General features: G+C 48.7%; 2 protein-coding genes across 3 annotated transcripts in view; both read right to left on the reverse strand.

Annotated features, from left to right (window-relative positions):
• LOC116483644 (retinal rod rhodopsin-sensitive cGMP 3',5'-cyclic phosphodiesterase subunit gamma) overlaps positions 1-16,101 on the reverse strand; it is a 223,324-nt gene that overhangs the window by 172,094 nt on the left and 35,129 nt on the right. The gene's annotated exons all lie outside the window — the stretch shown is intronic.
• Positions 1-16,101, reverse strand: part of NPLOC4 (NPL4 homolog, ubiquitin recognition factor) — a 75,136-nt gene that overhangs the window by 50,400 nt on the left and 8,635 nt on the right. For both annotated transcript variants that reach the window (XM_032177300.2, XM_032177299.2), the window contains exons 3-6: positions 12,891-13,003; positions 5,026-5,202; positions 2,190-2,238; positions 712-806 (exon numbers count right to left, since the gene is read on the reverse strand). In XM_032177300.2, coding sequence (XP_032033191.1) covers positions 712-806; positions 2,190-2,238; positions 5,026-5,202; positions 12,891-13,003 — 434 coding nt within the window. The remainder of the gene's footprint in view (positions 1-711; positions 807-2,189; positions 2,239-5,025; positions 5,203-12,890; positions 13,004-16,101) is intronic.

A 16,101-nucleotide genomic window follows, 5' to 3' on the forward strand; every position in this document is an offset into this window, starting at 1 on the left:
CAGGCAAGGGCTTGCCATGGCTTAAAAGAAATCAAAATGCTCAGTTCACCCCTTTCTGGCCACTGTTACCACCTGGCTGAGCCTGTGGGCAACTACTGTGGTACCATGAGGATGAGTGGCTGCAGCCCCTGCTGTGGCTGAAAACCAAGCTGACTCCCCAGGCCAGGCTCTGGGGAAAGGGTTACCAGGCACTGAAGTGGGGAAGCTGAGATTATCACAGGGTAGTTGTTTTTCTGAAAAGCAGAGAATGAACTCAGACCACAAAATCAACAGGCCACCATCACAGATGCTAACTTGCTGGGGCAGTGTGTGTGGGGACAGCCTCTGTCTGATACTGCACTGTGGCCATGCAGCCAGGCGCATGCACAGTCGCTGCCTTGCTAGCTCCCTTCTAGAACCAGGTTGGCCAGGCGAGGTGGCTCACGCCTGTAATCCAACACTTTGGGGAAACCAAGGCAGGAGGATCACTTGAGCCAAGGAGTTCCAGACCAGCCTGGGCAATATAGTGAGACCCCATCTCTTAAAAACATATATGTGTACATAAAACATAAATAAATAAATAAATAAATATAGAACCAGGGTAACTTTCAAAGGTGTGTGACCCCTTCTCATCTTTACTTCTCTCATTCACACATTCACTGGCTACAAGCAACAACTGCCAGATACACAAAAAGGAATTTACGCACAACCGGGTTACAGCAAGTTGCTTACTTGTCAGCCCCTCCAGTCAGCTTCCGGATGTAGGCGTGGAAGGACATGTGCTTCACGGGAGGCTCGAGATGGTTTAGATAGTCCTCATCGAACGGCTGCCAAGACACAGAGTAAGCGAGTGCAGTCTCATACCTGCCGGGCACTCCAGGCTCTGAGCCTCCGCTATGCACAGGGAGAGGCCAGGCTGCATGGCCTCGGCAAGTCAAGGCCCACAGCAAAAGCAGGTACTGGGGTCTCCCTTAACCACTCTAGGTCAGAACCAAGTTTTTCTTTTTTTAATTGTTTTTTGTTTGTTTGTTTTGAGACGGAGTCTCGCTCTGTCGCCCAGGCTGGAGTGCAGTGGCACAATCTCTGCTCACTACAACCTCAACCTCTAGGTTCAAGCAATTCTTCTGCCTCTGCCTCCCAAGTATCTAGGACTACAGGTGTGCGCCGCCACACCCAGCTAATTTTTGTATTTTTAGTAGAGACGGGCTTTCAGCATATTGGCCAGGCTGGTCTCAAACTCCTGACCTTATGATCCACCCACCTTGGCCTCCCAAAGTGCTAGGATTACAGGCGTGAGCCACTGAGTCCGGCCAATTTAATTGTTTTAGAGATGGGGTTTCACACTTTTGCCCAGGCTGGAGTACAGTGGTGCAATCACAACTCACTGCAGCGTCGACCTCCCAGCCTCAAGTGATTCTCTTGCCTCAGCTTCCCGAGTAGCTGGGACTATAGGCGTGAACCACCACACCCAGCTAATTTTTTAAATTTTTTTGTAGAGATAGGGTATACAAAAAAAGAGTTGCCCAGGCTGAACAATTCCTAGGCTCAAGTGATCCTCTGGCCCTGGCCTCCCAAAGTGTTGGGACTACAAGCGTAACCGCACATAGCCAGAAGCAAGTTTTTCTTTGTGTGCCAGTTATCTTTTCAAGATTAAAATGAACCTCTATTAAACACAAAACGCTCTAAGTCAAATGAGTTTCAGGAAAATTGTGCAAAAAGAAATGCCACAAGATGAGGAAAGAGACGCCTCATGAAGAAAATCAGGTTGGCCTTCCTGCTGTAAATCCAGCATTAACAGTTCCAGTCAGCATTATTATGGTAACTCTCAATCTCACCAGGACAAACCAGTAGAAGAGATGTGAGATTCAAGGCAAAGTAAATCAAAACAATGACAAGCACGGAAGCCGACAGGCTCAGCTTTGTGTCAGATCTGAAAAGGATTGTCCAGGGAGCACGCTGTAAATGCTGCCCCTTTATCACAGCCACAGAAATGCTTCAGCCATTCATAATCCAGCGAGAAGGTCACTCCCATAAATAAAGGCTCGTCTTGTGTGCAGCTTGCACTAGGGGGAATATGAGGCCCAGGACAATAAATAGATAAGTTCTTTGAACCACTACAACCAAGTGCGTGGACTCAGGGAAAGCACTTAAGACAGCTGTCTACCCGCAGCCCCCCACACCGGCCCAGAACTTACTCCGCAGACTCTCACCTCTAGAGGGACGCAGTGCACGCATTTCCCCAAAGGGCCGTGGCGGCATCTGAGGAGAGTACAAGGCAGAAAAAGGCAGAGCAGTGAGGATGTCTGCGTTCCACTGCTGCCGTCTCACACATACGTCCTACTTTAACAGTGTTTCCCTGCCCACGTGGAGTTATATTCCAGATGGCACATGGTAAACATTTATATTTTAATTGTTGTTTTATTTTGTTTAAAGATAAGCTCTCACTATCGCCCAGGCTGGAGTGCAGTGGTGATCACGGCTCCCTGCAGCCTTGACCTCCTGGGCTCAAGCACTCCCACCTCAGCCTCCCCGAGTATCTGGGACTCCAGGTGTGCACCACCACACCCAAAAGTTTACTACTTATGTTGATATGAATTAGAAAAAACTGACGCGCACATCAAACCTGTGACTTCATGGGTATCCACTGCTTAAAATGACACAAACCAAAGATAAAAGTGAATAAACTCAAAGTCAATTTAAGTAGTTTATTGGCCGAAGGCAGTGGCTCACATCTCTAATCCCAACACTTTGGGAGGCTGAGACGGGTGGGTCACCTGAGGTCAGGAGTTAAAGACAAGTCTGGCCAACATGGTGAAACCCCTTCTCTACTAAAAATACAAAAATTAGCCGGACATGGTGGCAAGCACCTGTAATGCCAGGAACTAGGAAGGCTGAGGCAGGAGAATTGCTTGAACCTGGGAGGCGAAGGTTACAATGAGCTGAGATTGTGCCACTGCACTCCAGCCTGGGAGATGAGTGTGAAATTCCACTCAAATAAATAAATAAATAAAATAGTTGGTTTGTGTTTGTTTTTTTTTTTTTGAGACAGAGTTTCACTCTGTCACCCAGGCTGGAGTGCAGTGGTGCGATCTCCGCTCCCAGCAACCTCCAATTCCTTGGTTCAAGTGATTCTCTTGTCTCAGCCTCCCAAGTAGCTGGGACTACAGGTGCACACCACCATGCCTGGCTAATTTTTGTATTTTTAGTAGAGATGGGGTTTCACCATATTGGTCAGGCTGGTCTCGAACTCCTGACCTCAGGTGATCCACCCCCCTCAGCCTCCCAAAGTGCTGGGATTACAGGCGTGAGCAACTGTGCCCGGCCAAGTCCATTTAAAGAAAAGTGTTAAATAGGCCAGGTGTGGTGGCTTGCGCCCTTTAATCCCAGCACTTTAGGAGGCTGAGGCGGGTGGATCACGAAGTCAGGAGACCAGACCCTCCTGGCAAACACGGTGAAACCCCATCTTTACTAAAAATACAAAAAAATTAGCCGGGCGTGGTGGTGGGCGCCTGTAGTCCCAGCTACTTGGGAGGCTGAGGCAGGAGAATGGCGTGAACCTGGGGGACGGAGCTTGCAGTGAGCGGACATCACGCCACTGCACTCCAGCCTGGGCGATAGAGTGAGAGTCCGTCTAAAAAAAAAAAAAAAAGTGTTAAATAAATAATAACAAAGCTGATACGTGAACATGGCAAAGGGCCTGAGAGCAGTGCATAAATAATCCAAGTTTGGAAAATACCTACTTCATGTGCATTTTGGGAAATAACAACAACAAAAAAAACTCGTCCCATGGCTTTCTGACATTTTCAGTCACAGAAGCCTTGGGAGCACAACACGCACAATCTGAAGGAGAGTTATGCTAGTTTACGAGGGCAGCGGTGGGGTGGTGAGAATGCTGGTGGCAGTCCCTCTGGGACTCAATCAGATCCCTTTCTAAATGGGGTCAGAATTCTTAGATGCGTATGAGCTCTGTGTTGCAGAACAGAGGTGGTCTCTGTACTTCCTAATAGGCAGGCTCTAAGTGATGATGGGTCAGAATTCGCTCTCTCTCTCACACACACACACACACACACACACACACACACACACACTCTCACAAGCTGCTAATGAAGCAATGAAGACACAGATCATGCAAGCAAGCCAGGGCCAGGCCCCTGGGAGGAAACACAAATGGAAGAGACATGCCGGCTAATGGCTATGGCTACAAAGTGGCTCCATGCCAATGGCAGCTGAGCGCCATTTATGGCTCTCTGATCTAAGACATAAAAGTTGCTAATGCAGCATTTGGAATCCCAATACCTCAAAGTCAGCACCCCGTCACATCTACAGAGTGATGCATTTTAAAAAAGGCCCCACTGCAGAGACAACCTTCGCTCAGACAATTTTGCATGGCCAAGTGTAAACTCAGATCCTTCTCACTGGTTTATTTAAAAGGAATTGCAAAAAATCTAAAATAAACAAATGTACATATGCATAAGCACTTCATATAGCCCCAGGTGAGGAGGGAATATTCCAAGGCACAGCATCTTCTGCAAGTGAAATGCTTACTGCAGGGATGGAGAGCGCACACTAGTGTAGCAGGTCAAAATCATCCAACCGCTGTGAAATGAGAGACACAGCATGTACCTCACACGGATGCACACACACAACCACCTGTCCCTTCCCTCCTCCCTCCCCTGCGGCTGCTGATTAACACCCCACTCTGCACGGGAGTCAGCATCTCCAGGGGACATCACAGTAAAGACTTGGTGTGAGGCCCCTAACTCCCCCAATACCTTTCCGGTCTTTTTGTACCCAAATGCTTCAAAACTTTTTATGGAAACATATTTTGAGGTTGAAACTGATAAAAAGCTAAAAAAAAAACAAAAAAACCCACAACTGATAAAAAGCTAACAAGATAACTTGAAGTTTAATCTGAAGACAGTAAAACTCAAGACTTACATTTCTTCATCAGATACTTATTAAAACAGGACATGTTATACATATTTCCCTTTATTCACCCATTAAGATCACCACATGTAGGACCCTGGAATCTCATGGATCACTTACAGCTGTGGGTCTCGGCTTCTGTAAATCTTCCCGTCCTGTTTGCTGAGGTACTGATCAATCTCATCCTCCACCACGCTGGGAGCGCCAAAGACCTTGAAGCCGGGTGGAGCTGATGTCTCCATTTCAGATGAGGGCCCAGCAAGGCTCGAGGGAAACAGGAACAACAAATCGCCATGCCTGTTCAAATGACAAACGGAGGCCGATACCTTCCCTTACCACCTGAGCTTCATGGAAGCCCAACTCGGATATCTGCAAAAAGCAAATGCCAACCACCCCTGGAGGCATAAATAATGAGGTTTCTAATTTTTAAGACGGGAATTCTCTTCTAACATCTCCCCTATGTTTCCTGGCATTATAAAGACCAGTATGCAGCTTCTCTGGAATTTAATTTCTCTTACAACTTTACCTTAAAGTCTGTGAAGCCTCCATACACCCAGATGATTTTGCTTGCACACACAGCCACAATGGACCTGCTGGGCTTCAGGGCCTCTCCTCCCGCCTCTCATCCTCTGCTTGGCCCCCACCTCCCTCAGCCATTCCTCTGGCCTCTGGGAGGCTCTCTCCTCCCCCAACCCTGCATGTGCTGGTTGCATGTATTTCCACTGCTTTCTCGGCATTCACATACACACATAAGCACAGACACGCATAGGAGCTGTCACTGCTTTTAAAAAGTGTGACTGGCCAGACTCGGTGGCTCACGCCTGTAATCCCAGCACTTTGGGAGGCTGAGGCAGACGGATCACGAGGTCAAGAGATCGAGACCATCCTGACCAACAGGGTAAAACCCCGTCTCTATTAAAAATATAAAAAAATTAGCTGGGCATGGTGGCGCACGCCAGTAGTCCCAGCTACTTGGGAGGCTGAGGTAGGAGAATCACTTGAACCCAGGAGGTGGAGGTTACAGTGAGCCAAGATCGCACCACTGCACTCCAGCCTGGAGACAGAGCGAGACTCAATCTCAAAAAAAAAAAAAAAAAAAGTGGGATTACCAGAGACATACTTTCCTACTTCAACAACCCCTTACAAAATCCTCCAAATAGGCCAGGCACGGTGGCTCATGCTTGTAATCCCAGCACTTTGGGAGGCCGAGGCGGGCGGATCACGAGGTCAGGAGATCGAGATCACGGTGAAACCCCGTCTCTACTAAAAATACAAAAAATTAGCTGGGCGTGGTGGCAGGCGCCTGTAGTCCCCAGCTACTCAGAGAGGCTGAGGCAGGAGAATGGCGTGAACCCGGGAGGCGGAGCTTGCAGTGAGCTGAGATCGCGCCACTGCACTCCAGCCTGGGTGACAGAGCGAGACTCCGTCTCAAAAAAAAAAAATCCTCCAAATATAAGGGGTCCATGTCTAATTGCTATGACAATGGCTGCCTCAATTCCCCAGTGAGGCTGCTTAACCACCCCCTCAGCCACTCCCACAATGACAAGTATGCACACCGTCTGCCAGTTTCTGCCACCATCGACACCACCCAAAAAGGCCCACGGACAGACATCCCTGTGGTTTTCCTTCTAAAGGGCAAACTCCCAGGAGTCAGACTTAAGGGTTTCTGCTTGTCTCTGAAGCTGCTGACGTACTGCTTTCCAAAAAGGCTGCCACAAGTCACATTTGGTTTTCTATCACTTTCAGTCTGAAGTGTGTTCTTCCCTTGGTCAGAGTCACGCTGCCAACTTGGTGCCAGGCTTGCCTGGCATGGCAAACTGCTGACCTCGGAGGCTCACAGGCATCTCCACTCACAGTCCACAGAAGCCGCCTGGGGTCCCAAGTGACCAGAGATGGCTGCCAACACTAACCCTCCGGGCCAGCCTTGGAAGAAAGGCTGCAGCATGTCCTCTGACAGGTATTTAACTGCTGCCAACAAGACACACACACACAGGAGACTAACTGAGAGGGCAGGATCCACAGCTCCAAACCAACATGGTGAAGGAAGAGCAGAGGCCAAAGTGCAGGCCCTCAAGGACACGCAGACACTGGGGCTCAGGTGCAGCTCTTCAACTAATTTCTTTCCTCCTCTTCTCTCATTTGGGGGTGATGAACATTACTGAACATTACCACATCAGAGACGTCTGTTTCTTTCTTTTTTTTTTTTGAGACAGAGTCTTGCTCTGTCACCCAGGCTGGAGTGCAGTGGCGTGATCTTGGCTCACTGGAACCTGCATCTCATGGGTTTAAGCGATTCTCCTGCCTCAGCCTCCCAAGTAGCTGGGATTACAGGCATGTGCCACCACGCCCAGATACTTTTTATATTTTTAGTAGAGACAAGGTTTCTCCATGTTGGACAGGCTGGTCTTGAACTCCTGACCTCAGGTGATCCACCTGCCTCGGCCTCCCAAAGTGCTAGGATTACAGTTGTGAGCCACCGCGTCCAGCCGAGACGTCTGTTTCTAATAGCAGATTACATATTCCTAAACACCCTCTAACTACTAATATAAAAAAACTTGACTTACACACTAGATCAATTTTAACAAATATACTCTAAATCAATTGCTGAGCTCTAAAGAAAGTAGAGGAAATCCCCAAGGGACAAACCCAGCAGTGCACTCAGACAGCAGCCAGCGACACAGAACTCAGAGCTGCTAGCGGGGCCAAGGCCACTCTCAGTAATTCACTCACAGCTTTGGGCCTACAGCGGTTTGCTGGGCACTGGGAGACAAGAACTTGAGCTTCCCTGCCCAGAGGGGGCGACTGAGTCTGAAACTTCCATATAAATGCAGACAACCAAAGGATGCCTGAACACCTGTGAAAAACCCACCAGCTGAAAATATGAACCAAGGAGGAATCCCATCTGCCTCTATCCAGTACACAGCAAAAAACACCAACAAAGTCACCTCTGAGACTCTGTAACTAAAGGCCTGCTGGGCCATGCATCTGGAGCAGGACCAGGAATGATGCCATTTGGTTCAGAAAGCCCAGACAGAAATTAACTCAAAGGAGTTGCAGGTCCATCACACTCCCCTGTGGCAACAAAAGCAAATGCAAACCTTCTCTGTAGAAAAGCTGCTAAATCTGGGCCAGGCGCGGTGGCTCACACCTGTAATCCCAGCATTTTGGGAGGCCGAGGTGGGAGGATCATGAGGTCAGGAGATTGAGACCATCCTGGCTAACACAGTGAAACCTTGTCTCTGCTAAAAATACAAAAAAAAATTAGCCAGGGGTGGTGGCGGGCACCTCTAATCCCAGCTACTCGGGAGGCTGAGGCAGAAGAATGGTGTGAACCCAGGAGGTGGAGCTTGCAGTGAGCCGAGATCGCACCACTGCACTCCAGCCTGGGAGACATAGCAAGACTCCGTCTCAAAAAAAAAAATAGAAACAAAAAGAAAAGCTGCTAAATCTGGATCCTTCAGGATTCCCCAAGACCAAGTCTGGTCAAATATAACCTGTCATAAGAACCAAAAATCCAAATGTAGAAGAGTAACACACGGGCCGGGCACGGTGGCTCACACCTGTAATCCCAGCACGTTGGGAGGCCGAGGCAGGAGGATCATGAGGTCAGGAGATTGAGACCATCCTGGCTAACACGGTGAAACCCTGTCTCTACTAAAAATACAAAAAATTAGCCGGGCGTGGTGGCAGGTGTCTGTAGTCCCAGCTACTCTGGAGGCTGAGGCGGGAGAATGGTGTGAACCCGAGAGGCGGAGCTCACAGTGAGCCAAGGTGGTGCCACTGCACTCCAGCCTGGGCAACAGAGCAAGATTCCGTCTCAAAAAAAAAAAAAAGAGTAACACACTACCATGCAAGTAAGAGTGGGTAGAGACATAATTAACAGAGAGTTAGACTGCCAAAGACTCAGACACAGAAATTATGAGACCGAATATCAACCTCTATTTGGGATATTAAGTGAACAATGGAATGGAAGAAGAGGGTGAGGGACAGAGGCTATCCAAAATGGCCAGGCGGGATTCTAGGACATGGAAGTGGCAGGCGCCAAAGTCAGTGGCTCTTCCCAAATCTCCCACCTGCAGACAGCTAGACCGCATGCCATGTCCCACCGATGCATCTACAGCAATGCAGGGGGCAGGGATACAAGTGGAGGCAAACAGATGCCAACAGTCACGAGACCCAAGAGGCAAGCCCCCATGTCTCACAGCCGGGATAGGGAGTCCACAACCACCCAGGGTCTTCACTGGAGGCCAGTGGGCCAATGTGGCAGCAGAGCAGAAACTAGGAGAAACCAGGAGCCACATGGCCCCTGTGAGTACTTGAAGCCAACAGCCAGATTGAGGGGAAAAAAAAAAAAAATCAGATTATTTATTTATTTATATACTTTTGAGACAGGGTCTTGCGCTGTTGCCCAGCTGCAGTGCAGTGGCACAATCATAGCTCACAACAGTGTCGACAAAGACCCTGTCTCTAAAGAAAAAAAAAGAGGGGGCCAGGTGTAGTGGCTCACTCCTGTAATCCAGCACTCTGGGAGGCTGATGAGGCCAGCAGATCACCTGAGGTTAGGAGTTCGAGACTAGCCTGACCAACACAGAGAAACCCCAAGTCTACTTAAAAATACAAAATTAGGCCGGGCGCAGTGGCTCATGCCTGTAATCCCAGTACTTTGGGAGGCCGAAGCAGGTGGATCATGAGGTCGGGAGATTGAGACCATCCTGGCTAACACGGTGAGACCCCGTCTCTATTAAAAATACAAAAAATTAGCCAGGCGTGTTGGCGGGCGCCTGTAGTCCCAGATATTCGGGAGGCTGAGGCAGGAGAATGGCATGAACCCAGGAAGTGGAGCTTGCAGTGAGCTGAGATCACACCACTGTAGTCTAGCCTGGGTGACACAGCGAGACTCCGTCTCAAAAAAAAAAAACAAAAACAAAAACAAAAACAAAACTAGCCGGGCGTGGTGGCACATGCCTGTAATCCCAGCTACTCGGGAGGCTGAGTCAGGAGAATCGCTTGAACCCAGTGGGGCGGAGGTTGCGGTGAGCTGAGATCATGCCACTGCACTCCAGCCTGGGCAACAAGAATGAAACTCTGTCTCAAGAAAAAGAAAAGAGAAGAGAAGAGAAGAGAAAAGAAAAAAAGAAAAGAAAAGAAAAGAAAAGAAAAAAGAAAAGAAAAAAGGCAGGGTGCCAGGCGCGGTGGCTCACGTCTGTAATGCCAACACTTTGGGAGGCTGAGGCGGGTGAATCACTTGAGGTTAAGAGATTGAGACCAGCCTGGCCAACATGGTGAAACCCTGTCTCTGCTAAAAATACAAAAATTACCTGGGAATGGTGGTGGGCACCTGTAATGCCAGCTACTCAGGAGGCTGAGGCAGGAGAATCACTTGAACCTGGGAGGCAGAGGTTGCAGTGAGCTGAGATTGCGCCACTGCACTCCAGCCTGGGCAACAGATTGAGACTCTATCTCAAAAAAAAAAAAAAAAAAAAAAGGTGTGTGTACAGCACCCCATGGTCCTGCTGAGGGAACGGCCTGAGTCTGTCAGGCCTCTGTTTACCACTTTGGATCGGCAGGAAATCCAGGACACAGAGGGTCATGCTGGAGGGTCTTGTGAATGTGAAATCAGCAAGACCTCAGAGGTGGGAAACCCTACAGGTCAATGGACCAAGTTCCTCAACAGATAACTCTCAAGAAAAGGAAAGAGAGGGAAGGGGAACCTGAAGATTACAAGAAGACATACAAATTTCCTTAAAAAGCAAGACTAATTGGCAGCGTCTAGGGATAGACACTCAAGTAATGAAAGAATAAAAAGCCAGGCACGGTGGCTCACACCTGTAATCCCAGCACTTTGGAAGGCAAAGGCGGGTGGATCACGAGGTTAGGAATTCGAGACCAGCTTGGCCAACATAGTGAAACCCCATCTCTACATAAAATAAAAAAAATAGGCAGGCATGGTGGCACGAGCCTATAGTCCCAGCTACTCAGGAGGCTGAGGCAGGACAAATGCTTGAACCTGGAAGGTAGAGGTTGCAGTGAGCTGGGATCACGTCATTGCACTCCAGCCTGGGTGACAGAGCGAGACTCCGTCTCAAAAAAAAAAAAAAAGAATAAAAAAATGCAAACCCGTGATTACTACAGAAGCCAGAACAGCAGATACTGTTAGGGAAGCTTCTGCAGTGGCTGCCAATGCCTTATCCCCAGACCTGCTTGGTGCTTGCAATGGTGACACATAAGGTTCATCCATCAAGGCATACACTGTTCTCTGAGGTGTTCAGTATGCATTTTGTTTAATAATTAAAAAGGGGAGGGAGAAAAAAAGGCCAAGCAACAGGAGAGAAGGAAGGAGGGCAAGAGCAGTGGGACACAAGCCTGGTTGAGCTGAGAGTTCCTCTGGCTGGGACAGGGCGTGTGCACTCAGTCATTCTCTTCACATTTAGATAATGGTTACGTGTTCCAGATTTAAACTTTTTTAAAAAAATTACCAGGGCCAGGCGCGGTGGCTCACGCTTGTAATCCCAGCACTTTGGGAGGCCGAGGCAGGCGGATCACGAGGTCAGGAGATCGAGACCACGGTGAAACCCCGTCTCTACTAAAAATACAAAAAAAATTAGCCGGGCGTGGTGGCGGGCGCCTGTAGTCCCAGCTACTTGGAGAGGCTGAGGCAGGAGAATGGCGTGAACCCGGGAGGCGGAGCTTGCAGTGAGCCGAGATCGCGCCACTGCACTCCAGCCCGGGTGACAGAGCAAGACTCCGTCTCAAAAAAAAAAAAAAAAAAAATTACCAGCTAGATTTGATTTAAAAGTGAAAAATGTGCCTGTAGTCCCGGCTACTCGGAAGGCTGAGGCTGAAGGATCACTTGAGCCCAGAAGGCTGCAGTGAGCTATCATCGCACCACTGCACTCCAGCCTGGGTGACATGGTGAGATTCTGTCTCAAGAAAAGGAAAGAAAGGAAAAGGAAAAGAAAGGAAGGAAAGGAAGGAAGGAAAGAAAAGAAAAGAAAAAGAAAAATATCAAGATGCAAAACCCCTCACAATCTCAAAGGAAGGATGAACCAGGGTCACTCTGGAAATGAACATCAACAAGAGGTTTCGTTTCACCTCATCACAGGGGTTGGCAAACAGTAGGTGCCCAATAAATCTTTGTTAAGAACAAATGAATGCTACGATTGCATACTGTGTCCCTAGATATATTAATTTGTGAATCTAAAAGTGACCAAGTGTAAAACCAGCCTATCACTCTGGCTGGTAAACAGGCTCACAGCCAACTGCCAGCAGGTCCCAGGCCCACCACTGAGCCAGTGGCCACAGCACATGCAACCTGCAGCGTCGAGAGGAAAACTGACCACTCGCTCCTTAGCAAGTGCCCAGACAGTCTCGATGGGAGCCAGCACACGTGTTCTGTGAAGGGCCAGTCAATACTTTCAGCTTTGCAGGCCTCACGGTCTATCACAACTAAACTCTGCTCTTGTAACATGAAAACTGGCACCAACAACACGACCTGGCTGTGTTCCAACAACACTTTACAAAAACAGGCAGTAGCCAGGCTGTGCTAAGCGGTCTCTGAGTCCTGAAGGTCCTGAATGACCAACTCTACAGGGTGGCATGGCCACTGTACTGCCGGCACTCCTACCCAAGCCAGCAGGGCTAACATGATTTCCCGGCATACAGCTGCATTCCAGGTCTTTCACTCCAGACAAGCAGCTGAGTATGCAGCTCACTCCACGCCGTACATGGACAGAGACGATAACCTTCTCCTCAGTGACACAAATTCCAGAATTCTGCAAAGTCAATCAAATCTGCTCAATAGTAACTGCAGATTCAGGATAATTACTGAATCCCTGGCAAGCAATATGGTCATGTGTATTCTGGTCAGTTGATAAGACCATAATGAGTCGTGTGAAGAGGAAAGAGGATAAAACTCGGCAACCTCGGGCACATCATGGGGACCTCATTTCCCCCCATTCCCTGCTTCCTCCTCAGAGGACACTTACTTGATTTTTAGCAAGTTAAGGGATTTGTTGGAGGAGGCTGTTATCTCTCCGGTCTTGTTTCTATTGATGTAAACTGAGAAGCCATTATTTTGGAAGCCAAACTCCTTTGCAACCTAAAACAAGGCACAAAGAACAGAAATTTAATGAAATGCTTAAGTATCACTACATATACCGTACACACACCAGACATTACTAGAAGAGTATTCACCAAATTTGGAAAGTGCCCATCATTTACCAAATTCCTCTTGCTATTTTGCTCTTTTAAAGAAATTCGTACTGCTCACAAAGGTGTCAATTAAAATGAATAAAATGGCCAAAAAAGCAAAGGTCTTGTCAATGATCAAACTTTGCAACACATTTAAGACTTTGAAGCAAACAAGAGTTAATGGCTATCCTTGTTTTGTTTTCAAACAGAGTCTCGCTCTGTCGCCCAGGCTGGAGTACAGTGGCACGATCTTGGCTTACTGCAACCTCCACCTCTCAGGTTCCAGTGATTCTCCTGCCTCAGCCTCCCAAGTAGCTGGGATTACAGGCGCCTGCCACCATGTCCGGCTGATTTTTGTATTTTTAGTAGAGGGGGGTTTTGCCATGTTGGCCAGGGTGGTCTCAAACTCCTGACCTCAGGTGATCCGCCCACCTCGGCCTCCCAAAGTGCTGGGATTACAGGCATAAGCCACCATGCACGGCCAATGGCTATGTTTGAAAAGTTCAATTTCTACTTTTGAATTCAATTGTAAAAATGCAATTCCAGGCCAGGTGCAGTGGCTCATGCCTGCAATCCCAGCACTTTGGGAGGATAAGGTGGGAGGATCACCTGAGGTTAGGAGACCAGCCTGACCAACATGGTGAATCCCCATCTCTACTAAAACTACAAAATTAGCCAGGCATGGTGGCACATGCCTGTAATCCCAGCTACTCGGGAGGCTGAAGCAGGAGAATCACTTGAAGCTGGGAGGCAGAGGTTGCAGGGAGCCGAGATCACGCTATTCCACTCCAGCTTGGGCAACAAGAGCAAAACTCTGGCTGGGTGTGGAGGCTCACACCTGTAATCTCAGCACTATGGGAGGCTGAGGCGGGTGGATCACGAGGCCAGGAGTTCGAGACCAGCCTGGTCAACATAATGAAACCGTCTCTACTAAAAATACAAAAATTAGCCAGGCATGGTGGCGCACACCTGTAATCCCAGCTACCCAGGAGGCTGAGGCGGAACTGCTTGGGCCTGGGAGGTGGAGGCTGCAGTGAGCCGAGATCATGCCACTGCATTCCGGCCTGGGCGACACAGTAAGACTTTGTTTCAAAAAAAAAAAAAAAAAAAGCAAAACTCTGTCTCAAAAAAAAAAAAAAAAACCCAATTCCAATTCTGAAACCTAACACAGAATGGTGCCACTAATTCAATCATAAAATGCAGGGCACTTTGCTAGATGCTGGGAATATTCACTCATTCCTTCAACAAGTATTAAGCAGTTCTATGTGCTCAGCTCCATTCTGGGTGTTCAGACCACAAAAATGAACTAGAAAAGACAAGGTTTCTGGCCGGGCGTGGTGGCTCATGTCTGTAATCCCAGCACTTCGGGAGGCCGAGGCAGGTGGATCACTTCAAGTCAGGAGTTCAAGACCAGCCTGACCAACATGGTGAAACCCCATCTCTCCTAAAAATACAAAAACTAGGCCAGGCGCGGTGACTCACGCCTGTAATCCCAACACTTTGGGAGGCCGAGGCGGGCAGATCACGAGGTCAGGAGATCGAGACCAGCCTGGCCAACTTGATGAAACCCCGTCTCTACTAAAATACAAAAATGAGCTGGGCGTGGTGGCGGATGCTTGTTATCCCAGCTACTCAGGAGGCTGAGGCAAGAGAATTGCTTGAAACCAGAAGGCGGAGGTTGCAGTGAGCCAAAATCGCACCATCGCACTCCAGCCTGGGCGACAAGAGTGAAACTCCGTCTCAAAAAAAACAAAACAAACAAAAAAAAAATTAGCCAGGCATGGTGGTGCACGCCTACAGTCCCAGCTAGTCGGTGGGCTGAGACAGGAGAATCACTTCAACCTGGGAGGCGGAGCTGCAGTGAGACGCGATCACGCCATTGCACTCTAGCCTGGGCAACAGAACAAGACTCCATCTCAAAAAAAGAAAAAAGAAAAAAAGACAAGGTGTCTGCTGTCAAGCAGTTTACCAACAAATGGGGGAGACAAAGTCAACAAAGGTCGAAATAAGCACTATGACAGAAAAGGAAAAGAAACCTCAGATGGGAGGCTAGAAGTCTCTCTGAAGAGGTTCAACTGAGCAGGGCCCACCTAGCGGTGGGGAAGCCTGCCACACGCGAGCTGGCAGAAAAGGCCACAGGGAGCAGGAGCAAGCACAAAGACCAGGAGGCAGGAAGGGCGTTGGAAACACGGAGGCCAGAGCCCAATAAACAATAAGGAAGATGAAACGAGATGAGGCTGGAGAGGCAGACAGGGCCGTGGGAAGCCACATAGACGAAAGGCAGGGGGAAATCATCATCCACAAAATCCCTGTTTCTCAACACCACACTGAAGAGGAAGCTAGAGTGCCAATCCTAGACACAAGAGAGACGGGCTGACATGGGATGAGATGGGACAGGATGGTGGGGATGAAGGCAAGAGCACACCTTCCAGCGGTGGTCATTGCCGGGCCCGAGCAGGACCAGGGGCAGGAACGGAATGAAAGGAAGGAGGTCAGAGTAAAGCTGAGAATTCTAGATTGAGAAACTATGTGAAACACCTGTGCGGGAACCATGAAAGGAAAGGCTAAAAAAAGAAGAAGACTAGAGGGAAAATCAGGACCTCCACTTGACACTGAGATCGGAGGTGACAACCAGACACACTGCAGTGAAGCCATCCAGCAGGCAGGTATGCATCTGTGTCTGAGCCCAGGCAAGGGGCCAGAGCAAGAGCTCTACACTGAGGGGCCATCAGAGTAGATGTACCCAAATAAAAGGAATGTGAATCTCGGTAAAGAAACAAATCATAAAAGAACAATCAAATGGAAATTCTAGAACTGAAAAACACAAAAACAGAAATAAAAAATTCACTGAATGGGCTTATCAGCAGAAGGGAGAGAGCAGAAGAGTCAACCTAAACATAGGTGAATAGCTTGTGGTCCCAGCAACTCGGGAGGCTGAGGTGGGAGCACTGCTTGAGCCCAGAAGTTCAAAGCTACAATGAGATATGATCACACCACTGCACTCCA

Source organism: Hylobates moloch, unplaced genomic scaffold, assembly GCF_009828535.3.
Source record: "Hylobates moloch isolate HMO894 unplaced genomic scaffold, HMol_V3 SCAFFOLD_15, whole genome shotgun sequence".
Taxonomy (NCBI): Eukaryota; Metazoa; Chordata; class Mammalia; order Primates; family Hylobatidae; genus Hylobates; species Hylobates moloch.